The sequence below is a fragment of the Pseudophryne corroboree genome, chromosome 3 (assembly GCF_028390025.1).
Source record: "Pseudophryne corroboree isolate aPseCor3 chromosome 3, aPseCor3.hap2, whole genome shotgun sequence".
NCBI classification, from domain to species: Eukaryota; Metazoa; Chordata; class Amphibia; order Anura; family Myobatrachidae; genus Pseudophryne; species Pseudophryne corroboree.
The window spans coordinates 705,779,729-705,795,844 of record NC_086446.1 but is presented as its reverse complement, the minus strand read 5'-3'; the positions used below and the strand labels follow the sequence as shown (position 1 = coordinate 705,795,844).

The following is a 16,116-nucleotide window of genomic DNA, read 5'->3' as shown; positions in this document are numbered from 1 at the left end:
AAAAATGATTAAAATAATGCATACCTCCCAACATTTGGAGGCTTTAAGGTGGGACTTCAGGTGGGGACGAAGATGTGCAGTGCCGAAAAGGGTGTGTGGCCTATTGGAAAAGGGGCATGGCTTTGCAAGAATGATGATATCGTGAGCCACGCCTCCAATTTCCATCATAGTGTGGCACGGCCAGTGCTCTGTGAGCTGCTGGCCATACCCCCAGTCCCTCTGACTCAATGGAACAGACGCTGTACACATGCGCACAGCGTCTATTCACCGCTGCTCTGCTCTGAACTGAGCAGAGCAGTGAGTGATCAGGTGCCTCCCAACTGCCCCCCACCATGGGACACTGTGGCCCGCAGGAGGGACAGACCCCAAAAAACGGGACTGTTCCGCAAAAATCGGGACAGTTGGGAGGTATGATAATATAAAGATATCTATGACACAGGATATGTGTTATAAATATCTTCTTTGTATTATTTTAATCATGACAGGGAGGGCACTGCCTCCCCTGACTGCACGTCCATGGTGAACACCACCAGCACTTTAGTCTCCGCGCCTCTGAACTGGGTCTAGGGCCTAATTCAGACCTGATCGCAGCAGCACATTTCTTCTTTAATGGGCAATACAATGTGCACTGCAGGGGGGGGGGGGGGGGGCAGCTATAACATGTGCAGAGAGAGTTAGATTTGGGTGGGTTATATTGTTTCTGGGCAGGGTACATATGGGCTGCTTTAGTTTTACACTGCAATTTAGATTTCGGTTGGAACACACCAAACCCAAATCTAACTCTCTCTGCACGTTATATCTGCCCCCCCTGCAGTGCACATGGGGGGTAATTCCAAGTTGATCGCAGCAGGACATTTTTTAGCAGTTGGGCAAAACCATGTGCACTGCAGGGGGGGCAGATATAACATTTGCAGAGAGAGTTAGATTTGGGTGGGTTATTTTGTTTCTGTGGCGGGTAAATACTGGCTGCTTTATTTTTACACAGCAGTTTAGATTGCAGATTGAACACACCCCACCCAAATCTAACTCTCTCTGCACATGTTAAATCTGCCTCTCCTGCAGTGCACATGGTTTTGCCCAACTGCTAACAGAATTCCTGCTGCGATCAACTTGGAATTACCCCCATGGTTTTGCCCATTAGAGAACAAATTTGCTGCTGCGATCAGGTCTGAATAAGGCCCTTAGTCAATTCCAGGTACAGGTAAAAATCCATCAAACTATCTGGTAATTGTGACACCCTGGGCCTGATTTATGTTTCTAAGTAAAGCAAAAAAAGCAAGCAACTGGGCAGAACCATGTTGCACTGCAGATGGGGCATATGTAACATGTGCAGAAAGTTTGATTTGGGTTCAAACTGTAATCTAAATTGCAGTGTAAATATAAATCTAACATTTGTGGGCTACATGCAAAAGCAGCCAGTATTTACCCTGCACAGAAAACATGTAAATGTATTTGCTCCCCTTGCATGGCAACATGGGCCCTCATTCCGAGTTGATCGCTCGTTATTTTTCATCGCATCGCAGTGAAATTTTGCTTAGTGCGCATGCGCAATAGTCGCACTGCGACTGCGCCAAGTAACTTTGCTATGAAGATAGTTTTTTTACTCACGGCTTTTTCTTCGCTCCGGCGATCGTAGTGTGATTGACAGGAAATGGGTGTTACTGGGCGGAAACACGGAGTTTTAGGGGCGTGTGGATGAAAACGCTACCGTTTCCGGAAAAAACGCAGGAGTGGCCGGAGAAACGGGGGAGTGTCTGAGCGAACGCTGGGTGTGTTTCTGACGTCAATCCAGGAACGACAAGCACTGAACTGATCGCACAGGCAGAGTAAGTGTGGAGCTACTCTAAAACTGCTAAGTAGTTTTTGATCGCAATAATGCGAATACATCGGTCGCAATTTTAGGATGCTAAGATACACTCCCAGTAGGCGTAGGCTTAGCGTGTGTAACTCTGCTAAATTCGCCTTGCGACCGATCAACTCGAAATGAGGGCCATGATTTGTTACAGACACAAAGTTACATGCTTTTTGTTTACAAACATGAAACAGGCCCACTGGCTGGTATCCACCTATACATAGGCTTACCATACCATCCATTTAAACAGGGGAGATTCTGGATTACACAGGTTCTGTGGCTGAATAAAACCATGTGAAATGCAGGCTTGAAGTTTGCCAGCCACAGCACATGTGTAAATAATTGGTATCCCAGTTTAAAGGGACAGTATAGTAAGCCTACCTACAGTATACAGCAGAGGTGGCCAGACTTTTGGAGTCGGTGATCTACTTTGAAAGCTAAAAAGCTTTTGTGATCTACCTAGGAGGAATAACAGCGTGCGCCGCAGGCGTGCGCGCAAAAAAAGGGGGTGTGACATAACAAAAAGTGGGCGTGGTATAACAAAAAGTGGGCGTGGTATAACAAAAAAAGGGACGTATCCATGCTGCACAGAGTGTAATGACTGCCTCACACGAAATAACACATTGGCCCCCACAGGTAAAAACCTCAAACACATATGCCCCCACAGTGCCAGATACACATGCCCCCACAGTGTCATGTGCCCACAGTGCCAGATATGCCCCCACAGTGCCAGATACAGATATGCCCCCACAGTGCCATGTGCCCACAGTGCCAGATATGCCCCCACAGTGCCAGATTACAGATATGCCCCCACAGTGCCAGATATGGCCCCACAGTGCCAGATATGCCCCCACAGTGCCATGTGCCCAGTGCCAGATATGCCCTCACAGTGCCATGTGCCCACAGTGCCAGATATGCCCCCACAGTGCCAGATACAGATATGCCCCCACAGTACCATGTGCCCACAGTGCCAGATATGCCCCCACAGCGCCAGATTACAGATATGCCCCCACAGTGCCATGTGCCCACAGTGCCAGATATGCCCCCACAGTGCCAGATTACAGATATGCCCTTACAGTGCCAGATATGCCCCCACAGTGCCATGTGCCCACAGTGCCAGATATGCCCTCACAGTGCCATGATCCCACAGTGCCAGATATGGCCCCACAGTGCCAGATATGCCCCCACAGTGCCATGTGCCCACAGTGCCAGATATGCCCTCACAGTGCCATGTGCCCACAGTGCCAGATATGCCCCCACAGTGCCAGATATGCCCACAGTGCCAGATATGCCCCCACAGTGCCAGATTACAGATATGCCCCCACAGTGCCATATGCCCACAGTGCCAGATATGCCCCCACAGCGCCAGATTACAGATATGCCCCCACAGTGCCATGTGCCCACAGTGCCAGATATGCCCCCACATTGCCAGATATGCCCCCACAGTGCTATGTGCCCGCAGAGCCAGATATGCCCCCAGTGCCACATATGACCCCACAGTGCCAGATATGCCCCACATTGCCAGATATGCCCACACTGAGCCATGTGCCCCCATAGTAGAGCTCACCGGAGTGGAGAGCGCAGCGCGCGCTTCTCCTGTCTGTCGCCCTGCTTCTCAGTCTAATCTCCGGCGGTGACGGCAGCGTGTATGGCTCAAATCAGGCGCCGGTCCGCGAGCTCTCATTGGCTAACGAACTGGCACCTGATTTGAGCTATACACTCGGCCGTCACTGCCACAGACCAGACTGAGGAGGCAGAGCGGCAGGCAGGAGAGGCGCGGCTTCGGGTGGCTGGGCGGCGGATCGCGATCGACTGGTCGCATGTCCGCGATCGACCAGTCGATCGCGATCGACTGTTTGGCCACCCCTGGTATACAGTATCTCATGGTAATTTATCAAGAAGAATGAAAGGCATGGCCGAACTGGCCATCTGGCACATGCCCGAATGGCTGATGGGCTGGTGGGCTAAACCAGTCCACAAAGAGCCAAGGAAGTCTGCGCTTAGCGCAGCTCCCGGCTCTCTGGTTTGTCCCCAGCTGCCACCGCCACTGCAAGGCGTGCCCCGTTGCTAAGCAATATGGGGGCGTACCACGAGTCCACACCCCCTGACTCGTGACACGCCCCCATTTGCAGTGTCCGCACGCCCTTTACATGGGGCGCGCACCCCTTTTCTCATGCACTTCGGCGCGCGTGCAAGGATGCCAGGGACGGACAGAGTCCTCAGTCTGGCCCATGTGAGAGGTTTCATCTGCAGCTCATTGTAGGAATCAGACATCCGTGAATTTGGGTCTTAGTGTTGAGAGGGAACTTTCCAATATATATTTTCCGTACCTCAAGTAAAAGACCCGTCCACCTCTCCAGGTGCTACATTGTTGCTACATAATCCATGTGTAATGCTTTGTGGTCTTCTAAAATAGCAATGGGGATTTTAATCTCGAGCAAGGTAATATTTCAAGTGAATTCTGTGCTTTCTGTTGTTAGTTTAGGTATATTGGCTTTTCAAAACATACGTATAAGCCTTCAGAAACGTCAACTCAAATTTGAACAGAGGACAAAACATCTTTTGAACTACTGCTTTATGTAATGCATTTGTGACAGGATCTTTGACTGCCACTATAACATTTCTCCTTTTTCCATGTTTAGAGTGGACATGGATGCTAAAAGTTAATAATTTCATTGCGCCATCTGTAATATCTACATCTGGCAAACTGTACTTCTGGCAGGAAACAGATAATGCTGGTGCACACTCTGCGGAGACTGCTAGTTATAACTATGATAAACTCTACAATTAACATCTAGTATGTATAAGTGAGGTTCTTAGCACATATTTGGCCAAAATGCATCCTGATTCACCATGTCAAGGATGGGTCCCTATCATCACTAATACCAACTCATTATATACAGTTTTCAAGGACCATAATAGTTCACATTCTATATATAGACAGCAATGCGGGAACCTTTGCTGATTCAAATAGCCTAAGGGAAGATTGGAGGGGTGCTTCAAGTGTACATTATATATACAAATATAAAGGAAAAAGGAGGGTGGGAGGCTTGGTCTGTACACCCTAATTTTAAACATTATAAGATGTGCTGCCTTACTGAGACTGGTAGTGCCATGGCGCAAAAAGAATACTGACAGTCAAATAATTATGATGAACAATTAGCATACAGTATAAATGAGGTTCTTAAGAACACAGGGTTGGCAGCTTATAGGAGGTGGCGGACATGCTGACAATATGGCATTTCTTCTGAAGATATTCTCTCTGTACCAACAGTGTCTCAAGGGAGGTGCTGACCACACCCAGGTGTGTTCCTTTCAGGAGGTGGCACCAAAATGTTGGGTCCACCGTAGTGACAGTGAGCTAAGTGTTGCACTGTGACATTATCCTGCAGCGCCATGCTCCGGTCACTGGCAAGGAGCCGTCAGTGCAGGCACAGTCTCCGGTGGGGGAATCCAGCATCTCCAAGAATGCTGGGCATGCTCTTGGAGTGATATAAACGGGGGTTTCCTACAAGGCCGTGACTCCTCCCCATGAGGCCACGCCCCCTGGATTGAAACAAACACAGCCTTTTCCTGCAAAGCGATGTCCCCTTTCTGGGAGACTATTTATCGCTCTAGGTGTCACCGACAACGGTGCCACCATTGCTCCTCCCTCCCTTTTGCTGTGTTACAAAAGTATCAATCAGCAAATCTAATTATATATTCTACATTGCTCTTTGTAAGGAGATACACAATAAGCCTTAGACTTACCTCAGTGGGAATGCCTTCATTCCCCCAAACTCTTCTCTGCCTGCTAATACTTCTGATTCCCAGGAAAAGTGTATATTTTGGAACACAAACCTACAGTATATGCCATAGCTGAAATCTAGGACCATTTTCAGCAACTGAGAAACATGACGATAGTGAATGTTGGGTTGGATGCCAATTTTGCCTTTCATAAATGATTTCCTGTGTTTCTGGAAAACTGAGCACATTCTATGATATTAGGTTGTGTAATTTTATACCAATAAAGATGCTACGGAGGCTTGCTATGTGTCTCTGTAGCAGGGACGTGTGGTGAGGTAAATGGCTGAGGAGGCACTGGCTAGTACCAGAGCCAGATTTACACACATTATATGAGCCCAAGGGTTCATTTGGCATAATACACAGGTGCAGCAGTATATACTGCTGGAAATTTTATGAGTTTTGATCAAAGATGTGCGGAAAAGTTAGGCGGATGGGCACTGCCTCACCTGCCATAGACTTTTTACTCCAGAGTTTTGACTATAAAAATGATTTTAATAATACATAGATGATATTTATAATATATTCTTTGAATTTTTCATATGCTTCACATAGTAAAAACTCTAGCGTATACTGGAGTATGACTGGAAAGGCTCTGCCTCACCTGCCTCTACTCACCGCACATCACTGGTCTGTAGGTTCATTCAATTCAATTAGTATTGTGCTTGTCCACACCCATTCACTACATTTAAAGTTGCCCCATCTACAGTATATATGTGTTACATAATTACACAGCACATTTTCAACTCTCAGATGTCTACTATACTGTCAGCAATGCAGGATTGTGTCTGATTCATGTTCTTTACTTTGTTTCCAGCAATACATGGGACATTCCCCATAAATGTCCATGTAGATGCAAATTTGGCCCCTGTTTTCGTATTCTTCATTTTCACTGTATTGCCCAAAGGAGAAACAATTGCAAGTAAAGCACTATACACAGTTTCAGACTGTTCCAAGAACAAGGTGAGTACATAAACATAGACAATAACAGAATGCTTCATAGAGTTGGCAAATGTGCATGAAAGAGGAAAGCTGTTGAATTAATTTACAATGATACTATTATAATATATTTATATGGTTCCACAATGGGTATGCACTGCTTTACATGGTACATAAACATAAGTAGTGCAAACAAAACAAGAAAAAAAGTGCAAAAAACCTACAGTACGAAACATTGCATAACATGGGATACAAGCAGAGACTGCTAACCCGGGTTCCCAGATGTTTTTGAGACTCAAAAATATCCGGTATTATAGTTACTAAATCCCTGGTATTACAGGATTCAAATCCCACTGTAGAGTGGGCTTGGGGCAGTAGGTGAATACTTACCTTCCAGGTCCCAGTCGCATTTACCAGAACCAGGGAGGGGAGAGGAGGGAGAGGGACGCCATAGAGGGATAATGGAGAAGGATAGCAGGAGGAGAAGAGAAAGGATAGCAGGGGGGAAGGATAGCATATAGGACAGGAGGGGGAATAGATGTCAGAAAAGACAGGATGGTTGATGGTTGGCAGAGAGGACATGAGGTGAAGATGGATGTTAAAGAGGACAGAATGGGGAGATGTGTAGCTGACAAGACTGGAGGGGGAATTGGATAGCAGAGAGGACAGGAGGGGAGATAAATGGCAGGGAGGACAAGAGGGAGGAGATGGATGGCAGGGAGGACAAGAAAAGTAGATGATTGGCAGAGGGGACAGGAAGGGTAGATGGATGGCAGAGAGGACAAGAGTGGGGAGATACAGTAGATGTAGGGGGAACAAGAAGGAGACATAAATGGCAGAGAGTACAGGAGGGAGACCAGAATGTACAGAGGAGAGGAGAGTGAAATGGCTGGCAGAGAGTATAAAATGAGGAGATGATTGGCAGAGAGGACAGAATGGGGAGATAGATGTCCGAGAGGACAGGAGGGGGAGATGGATGGTAGAGAAGATAGGAAAGGTAGATGGTTGGTAGAGAGAACAGGAGGGGGATATGGATGGTAGGGAGGACAAGAGGGGGGAGATGGATTGCAGATAGGACAGGAAAGGTAGATGGTTAGCAGAGAGAACAGGACGGGGTGATGGATGGCAGGGAGAACAAGATGGGGGAGATGGATGGCAGAGAGGACAGGAAGGCTAGATGGTTGGTAGAGAGGACAAGAGTGGGGAGATAGATGCAGAGAGAACAGCAAGGAGACGTGGATGGCAGAGAGTCCAGGAGGGAGACCTGAATGCAAAGAGGACAGGATGGTGAGATGACTGGCAGAGAGTACAGGATGGGGCGATGGTTGGAAGAGAAGACAGAATGGGGAGATAGATGTCAGAGGACAGGATGGTAAGATGCTTAACAGAGAGGACAGGAGAAGGGTGTGGATGGTATAGAGGACAGAATGGGAAGATGTATAACTGAAAGGACTGGAGGGGGGAGATGGATGGCAGAGAGGACTGGAGGGGGGGTGGATGGCAGGGAGTACAGGGGGAGTAGATGAATGGCAGAGAGGACAGCATGTAAAAGTGGGTATCAGAAAGGACAGGAGGGGGAGATGGTTGGCAAAAAGGATAAAATGGGGAGATGTCGGAGAGGAAGGGAGGGGGAGATGGATGGTAGAGAGTACAGGAAGGGGAAATGGATGGCAGAGAGTACAGGATGGGGAAATGGTTGGCAGAGAGGACAACAGGTGAAGATTGATATCAGAAAGGAAAGGAGGGGGAGATGGATGGCAGAGAGGATTGAAGGTGGCAAGATGTGTAGCATGGTTGGCAAAAAGGATAAAATGGGGAGATGTCAGAGAGAAAGGGAGGGGGAGATGGATGGTAGAGAGTACAGGAGGGGGAAATGGATGTCAGGGAGGACAGGATGGTGAGATGGTTGGTAGAGAGGACAAGAGGTGAAGATGGATGTTATAGAGGACAGAATGAGGAGATATATACAGTAGCTGGAAGGACTGAAGAGGGAAGATGGGTGGCAGAGAGGACAGGAGGGGAGACGGGGTGTGGCAGGAAGGACAGGAGGGAGAAGATGAATGGCAGAAAGAACAGAAGGGGGAAGATGTATAGCAGAGAGGACAAGAGGGGGGTGATGGATGGCAGAGAGGACAGGAAAGGTAGATGGTTGGCAAAGAAGACAAGAGTGGGGAGATATATGGCAGAGAGAAAAGGAGGGAGAGAAACATGGCAGAGAGTACAGGAGGGAGACGTGAATGGCAGAGAGGACAGAGTGGTTATATGGATGGCAGAGAGTCCAGGGTGGGGAGATGGTTGGCAAAAAGGATAAAATGGGGAGATATCAGAGAGGAAGGGAGGGGGAGATGGATGGTAGAGAGTACTGGAGGGGGAAATGGATGACAGAGAGAACAGGATGGGGAGATGGTTGGCAGAGAGGACAGCAGGTGAAGATTGATATCAGAAAGGAAAGTAGGGGGAGATGGATGGCAGAGAGGATTGAATGGGGAGGGATCGATGGCAGAGAGGACAGGATGGAGGAAATGGATGGTAGACAGAAAAGGAGAGGGAGATGGATGGCAGAGAGAACAGATGAGGAGATGGATGGCAGAGAGGACAGGAAGGGTGAGACGGATAGTAGAGAGGACAGAAGGGGTTATGCTGCCCATACACTTGTTGATGCCCCGCGACGCGACATTGCGGGGCATCGCACCGGCAGTTCAGGTGCGATGAAATCGCACCTGAACTGCCAAAGTGATTACCATGCGAGCATGCGATAGATCGCATGGTAATCACATGATGGGCATGTCACCGCCGAGTGGGAGCGGCTTCTGGCCGCTCCCGGCGGGTGCCCATCGCACATCGCAGTGCGATATAACTCATGTGGTTTTAAAACCACATGCGATCGCACTGCAATGCGAGAAATATTAAGTGCAGCACATAATATCTTGAGACGTGATATTCGAGCGGCGTGCCCGCACATCGCGTCTCAAGGTACCTAAAATGTGCAGACAATCCTTCGATTTCTCTCACAGATGTGGTCGAAATCGAAGGATAGCACCGATTATCTCATAAGTGTATGGGCACCATTAGATGGATAGCAGGGAAGACAGGGGTAATGAAAAAAGAAAAATACATTTAATAATATAATGCATTTATTACTCCTTTTTTCCTTAATCCCAATCCCAAAATTAATTTCATGATCCAGACATTGGAGCCCGGATGTTTATGAGTACCTCCAAAATATGGGAGACTGTTACTTATTTTCTATTAATTGTCTATTACATAATTTTGTAAATAAAACCATCCATCTTCTGACTAACCTCTACAATCGAACCCACCCACCCTCCTGGATGGTTTTATTTTGTAAATAAAACCATCCATCTTCTGACTAACCTCTACAATCGTACCCACCCACCCTCCTGGTCACAAATTCATTCTGTAGGATTGATGGCTCAAAACTTCTGGGGCCCAAATTACTGATATGATGAGATCCTTTTATGACTCTCTTTACTCCTCTCTTAAACCACCTTTCTCTATCCCCTCTGCATCTAACTCCTCCACACATCCTCCTGCTGATTTCTATGCTCCCTCCTTTTGGGATTCCTTACCCTTCCGAGATGTTCCCCCTGCCACAGGGGGTGATTCAGACTTGATCGCTGCTGTCCGTTTTCGCACAGTGGGGGATCAGTGTTAAGCTGCACATGCATATGCACCGAAAAGCGCACGCGCGTTGGCAAACAATAGGAATTGCCAATCAGCGACAAGCTGGTGCAAAAATTCTAATCGCACAGCCATTCGTAAGCTAATTGGCATGAGAAGGCCATTTTCTGACCGTTTTCTGGGAGTGGCAGGAAAAACGCAGGCGTGCCCAAGCGTTTTCGGGGAGGGTGTGTATCGTCAGCTCCGGACCCGATCAGCCTGTTCTGATCACACTGTAGGAGTAAGTCCTAGGCTGCGCAGAGACTGCACACACTGGTAAAAACCATTCACTGGTGAGTGAGGTGAATTGCAGCTGTCCGCTGACTAAGGGATTTTTATCTGCTCAGCATACACATGTGATTGCACACTTGCAGGGTGAGTATACACTCCCCTTGGGAGGTGACTATCTGATCGCAGGACAATTTTAACAGTCTAGCGATCAGGTCTGAATCACCCCCAAAGTCCTTACTAGATCCAATCTCATTGGAAGAGGTTAGTAAAGTCATTAAGCAGTTAAAATCAGCCAAAGCACCCGGCCCTGATCGTCTGAGTGGTGACTTCAACAAAATCCTCTATCCAAAGATAGGGGACTCTAAATTACTGCATTTACAGTAATGCGTTACTCTCATGTCAATCACTCCCACTTTATTTCAGTTTGGCTGTCTTGAAGCGTTTTCCTAAACCTGGTAAAGATTTATCCTCCCTTGGCTCTTATCGCCCTATTTCCTTATTAAACCAGGATTACAAATTGTTGACGAAGATCCTTGCAGACAGGCTGAATGTGATTTTCTCTCACATCATCCACTCAAACCAGACAGCCTTCATCTGGGGCTACCATTCATTAGTTAATGTTTGAAGAGTCCTCTCGGCTATTCCATCTTCACAGGCTTTGTTATGTTCAACGTACTTGGAACCCAAGAGATTGGGTGGCAATAGAAGAGTTCCGAGTACGGATACGTGAAGCTGCGGTAGAACTGAGATACGCAGCTACCACTAACAAAAATCCCTGACTCCGTTGTCCTTCCCAGTGGTCGATTAACACCTGCAAGACAATGGTTTCTTGTGCCCATGGCAGCCGCGTTTGAATGGGCGAATTAAATCCACCAAGACTCCGATGCCCCCCGGTCTTAATAGGTGACAAGGCGTTAACCGAGACAGAGAAGGACAAGGGGAAAACTAACTAAGATTGACACGACTAAAACAGAGAAGGATACAAAAAATAACAAAGTAGTTTATGTGCGGCGCAGCCGCCTGGAACAACAGCAAATCAAGTAATGCAACCTAACTGCCAAATATGAACCCATCGAAATAAGGCGAGGACAGCAATGCGGAAACCTCCGGAAAACACAACCAAAAATAGATAAAGACATTACGTCTTCAGCCATAAAGTGCGGCAGAGCCGCTACTCACGACACCATGACAGGTGTGCGCAGGAAACGACCGGGACCCAGAAGCTTCGGATACCAGACCACTTTACTGGAAGTCAACTCGGAGGACTGCAGGAAACTGGACACAGGACACTGGAGTACACAAGCTGGATGCAGGAACACACCAGAGGCAGGAAGACAGGCTCCACAGGAAGCTGCTAACAGGGACCAGGAACTGCTGACAGGGACCAGGAACAAGCTTGCAGGAAGCTAATCAAGAACTGGAACATACAGGGTCAATAACAAACTTCTATCACCGGCGCTGGACTGCAGGGCTAGCTGGGCAATTAGGGAAGCACGCCCCAATCAGGATGGCTGGAAGCCAGGCACAAGGTAATGGCCAAAATACTGGCAGGTGAGGCTACAAAGACAAGAGCCAGACTGCAGTACACAGACTCCCCACATAATGACTAAATTATCTGACAGGTGAGGCTTAACACATAGAAAATAGGCTGCAGTTACACAGACTCACCACAGGCAGCCAACAAGAGTCTTCTAAACAAGTACAATAGAAATCCTGGCATGCAAACAGAAATATAACATAAAATTCATGAACAGAAAGCAAACAGGAATGAACCACTGCTTGTGGTTCATAACAGGCTTCTGAAAACTCACTCACTAGCCTTATATTATAATTACAGATGAGCGGGTTCGGATGTCCGAGATCCGAACCCCCCGGACTTCAGGATCCGAGCCCAGAACCGAGTCCGGCTCGGGACTTCCCGCCAGACTCGGATCCCAGAATGAGGGAAAACATCATCATCCTGCTGTCGGATTCGTGCAGGTTTTGGATTCCATACAAGGAGTCGCGTGTCACCACCATTTTCACTCCGGACTTGGAGAGTGAGGGGACAGACATCTGTCTCTCTGTGGGTGGTGGCATCGGGTGGGGTCAGTGTGTGCTATTTAGGGGTGGTGTCCTGTGCTGTTAGGGGTGCTGTAGAGGCTTGCTGTCCAGGGGTGTGCTGTGCTGTTTGGGGTGCTGTACTGGGGTGTTGCTGTCCTGTGCTGTACAGGGGTGCTTTCCTGGCATGTCCTGTGCTTTTAGGGGTACTGTACAGGGGTGTTGCTGTCATGTGATGTACAGGGGCACTGTTCTGTGTGCTATAAAAAATACAGGGGTGTTGTAAAAATGCAAGGGTACTGTGAAAATAAGGGGTGCCGTGAAATTAAGGGTTGCTGTGAAAACACAGGGTTGCTTTGTCCCTGTCCTGTATGCTGTAAAAATACAGGGGTGTTGTAAAAATAAAAGAACATACGCCCTAGCCTGTATGCTGTAAAAATACAGGGGTGTTGTTAAAATACAGGGGTGCTGTGTAAATACAGGGGTGCTGTGTCCCTGTCCTGTATGCTGTAAAAATACAGGGGTGTTGTAAAAATAAAGGAACACTGGCCCTTTCCTGTATGCTGTAAAAATACTGGGGCGCTGTGAAAATACAGGGGTGCTGTGTCCCTGTCCTGAATGCTGTAAAATACAGGGGTGTTGTAAAAATAAAGGAACACTGGCCCTGTACTGTATGCTGTAAAAAACAGGGGTGCTGTGAAAATACAGGGGTGCTGTGTCCCTGTCCTGTATGCTGTAAAAATACAGGGGTGTTGTTAAAATAAAGGAACACTAGCCCTTTCCTGTATGCTGTAAAAATACAGGGGTGCTGTAAATATAAAGGGGCACTGTTCTGTGTGCTGTAATAATAAAGGGGCACTGTCCTGTGAAATGGGGAACAAAAATTTGGAGGAAAAAATAGTGAAAGATCAGGAACCACTTCCAGTTCCTAGTACTAGTTCTGAAGCTGGTGCTTCCACCAGTCATGATATTGATGATGCAATTACATCAATGTCATCTGCTAAGGCTGATGCCCAATGTCATAGAGGGCATGTGAAATCCAAGAAGCAAAAATTATTAACAAGAAAAAGAAAAAAAAAGAAATTATCTGATCTCATGGTCATTACATTACGGTACTAACCGTTTAAGATCTAGCCGTACTGAGGCTTCAACGCACGGCTGTGGTGAGCAACAATCATTGGCGGTAGGGAGAGAAAGGGGATACTAGCTGCTGTGCGGAAGGCACATTGTGAACATTTGCAGTTTCTACCAAAGCATATTGTTCTGGCTTGTGGATACAAAGTAACAACATATATAATTTCAAAAATAACCAGCTCTTCACCTAGGAGTTACAGAAATAGCGCCTTGTGTGCTTAAAGAATATCCATTATTGGAGCTCCAGCGGTATGTGGTTATCTGGACGGTAATAGTCACGGTTTCTGGACTTTTTTTGCACTGCAGATTTGGTGTGTTTTAAAGTTATATTATGCTATGCATTATTAAGAAAATTGATTATTAAATAAATAAAGAATATCTACAATTTTTAATCAAATACATATATGCGCTTCCTTGTAATATATATTTTTATATGGTATACGTTTTTAGACCTATGGAGACAGTTGTTGGCCATGTGATGAAAAAGCCCATTGTCATGCCCAGGCTAAATACCCCAAAATCCACCTCTTCGCTGTGGAATTATTTCTCTGTGAGGATATAAATTATGAAGGGGGTGAGGAATCAGATGATGAGGATGACATCTTGCCTCTGTAGAGCCAGTTTGTGCAAGGAGAGATTAATTGCTTCTTTTTTTGTGGGGGAACAAACAAACCAATAATTTCAGACAAAGTCGTGTGGCAGACCCTGTCGCTGAAATGACTGGTTTGTTAAAGTGTGCATGTCCGGTTTATACAATATATGGGTGGGTGGTGAGGGTCCAAGGACAATTCCATCTTGCACGTCTTTTCTTTGTCTGCCACATCATTCCAGGGGTGTTGCCCTATATGGGGTGCGGCCCCTCTGGCCTTTCAGTCATGGGGTGCTGCCCCACTGCCGTTTAAGTTCAGGGGTGCTGCTACCTGTCTGCTGTGCTTTGTTATTCTCCAGGGGTGTTGCCTATCTGCTGTATAAGTCCAGGGGTGCTGCCTATCTGCTGTATAAGTCCAGAGGCACTGCCGTACAATTCCAGGGGTGCCTTGTCTGAACCCCCTAATCTCTAGTAGATATATCTTCTAGTGTGCACTGTGTACCCAGCATTAGAGAGAGCTTCTTCTCATCTATTTCATGTTAGGGACTCAAATTATTGGCTCCAATTAGTCAACCTTAATTTTGATTTATTAATTTTCCACATTTTGGGATTATTTACAAGATGCACATGTGTTGAACAGGGTTCTTTTATTTTATTTTGTAAATGTTTTCTCCTTAATAATTGTACAATGTAAGGGCTGCGTTGGGTTATCGCAAGAACTTGTGGTGTTAGAAGAACAGAGTTTCAGTGATCTTGCATTACATCAGCTTTCCATTGCACTGCAGCACTAGATGGGCCAGGAGCTCCTGTGAGGCACAAACAGTAACTGAATAAGGGCCCAGTACGGAGTCTCATGGTGGCTTACAGCCAGGAAGATGTCTGGCTTCACAGGCTGAGTAATGCTGGTGGCACAGAGGTTTGCACTGCTTCCTCCCACAGTCCTACTTGTAATATGAAATGAGTTTGGACTAGAGTGGTAAGCTCCACTAGGACAGGGGCTCAATAACAAAAAAATCACTGCACAGTCCTGCTTAGTACTGTACGGAACCCACACAAACTCAACTTTCCTGATTTGGGGCTCCTGTGGGGGCTCAGGAGGGGCTGCTAAAAAATCTAAGGGGCTTCTTTATTTAAAAATAAAATATGAATAAAATAAACAAGACACACAGGTATGCTCACATGAGTGTAACTGGGGCACACAGGTATGCTCATATGCATGTAACTGGGAGCTGTGCAAAACAAAAATAAGGCATCTGCCACAAAATATGTAAATAAAAATGCAGTTAAAAAATGGGAAAAAAAGAAACCCACAGGATTTTCCAAAAATCAGTGATTCCTCTTCTCACAGTCATACTGTAGTTGCTGTATCCAAAAATGTATATTAGCACGCTGGACTTCTGCCTCCTCTCCTATAATTACTGAAGTCAAACAAAAACTGCTGTAACTTTTGTATTTTGATAGATGTGCCACCTTGGCGATTGTGGAGATTGGGATTGAGAGCTATTATAGAAAATGGGGTCCTTTTATAGAACATCTTAATAAACCAACCCAGTCTCACATTATGTGTCTAGATATGACTACCGGAAGGTTTTTATTCCACAGCCTACTCTTAGAACCTTCATACTGATATAACCACGCATGTTTTATTATTTCTTTTCATCTGACATTACTCGTAGCTTTACTTTGTGCTGAGTCATCACTCCTTCTCGCACGCACGCAGATACACACACACACACACACACACACACACACACTCACACACACACACACACACTCCTTCTGTGCCTCCTTTCCCCTTGTCTCGTGCTTAGTTCAGCCTCCCTTGCTTTTTTATATGGAATGTACTGTAGATGTATGTTCGTGTCAA

The 16,116-nt window shown here is 46.6% G+C and overlaps 1 protein-coding gene across 1 annotated transcript in view; it reads left to right on the top strand.

Moving 5' to 3' along the window:
- Positions 1-16,116, top strand: part of LOC135056658 (alpha-2-macroglobulin-like) — a 256,362-nt gene that overhangs the window by 101,167 nt on the left and 139,079 nt on the right. The window contains exon 14 of the mRNA XM_063962104.1: positions 6,453-6,598. Coding sequence (XP_063818174.1) covers positions 6,453-6,598 — 146 coding nt within the window. The remainder of the gene's footprint in view (positions 1-6,452; positions 6,599-16,116) is intronic.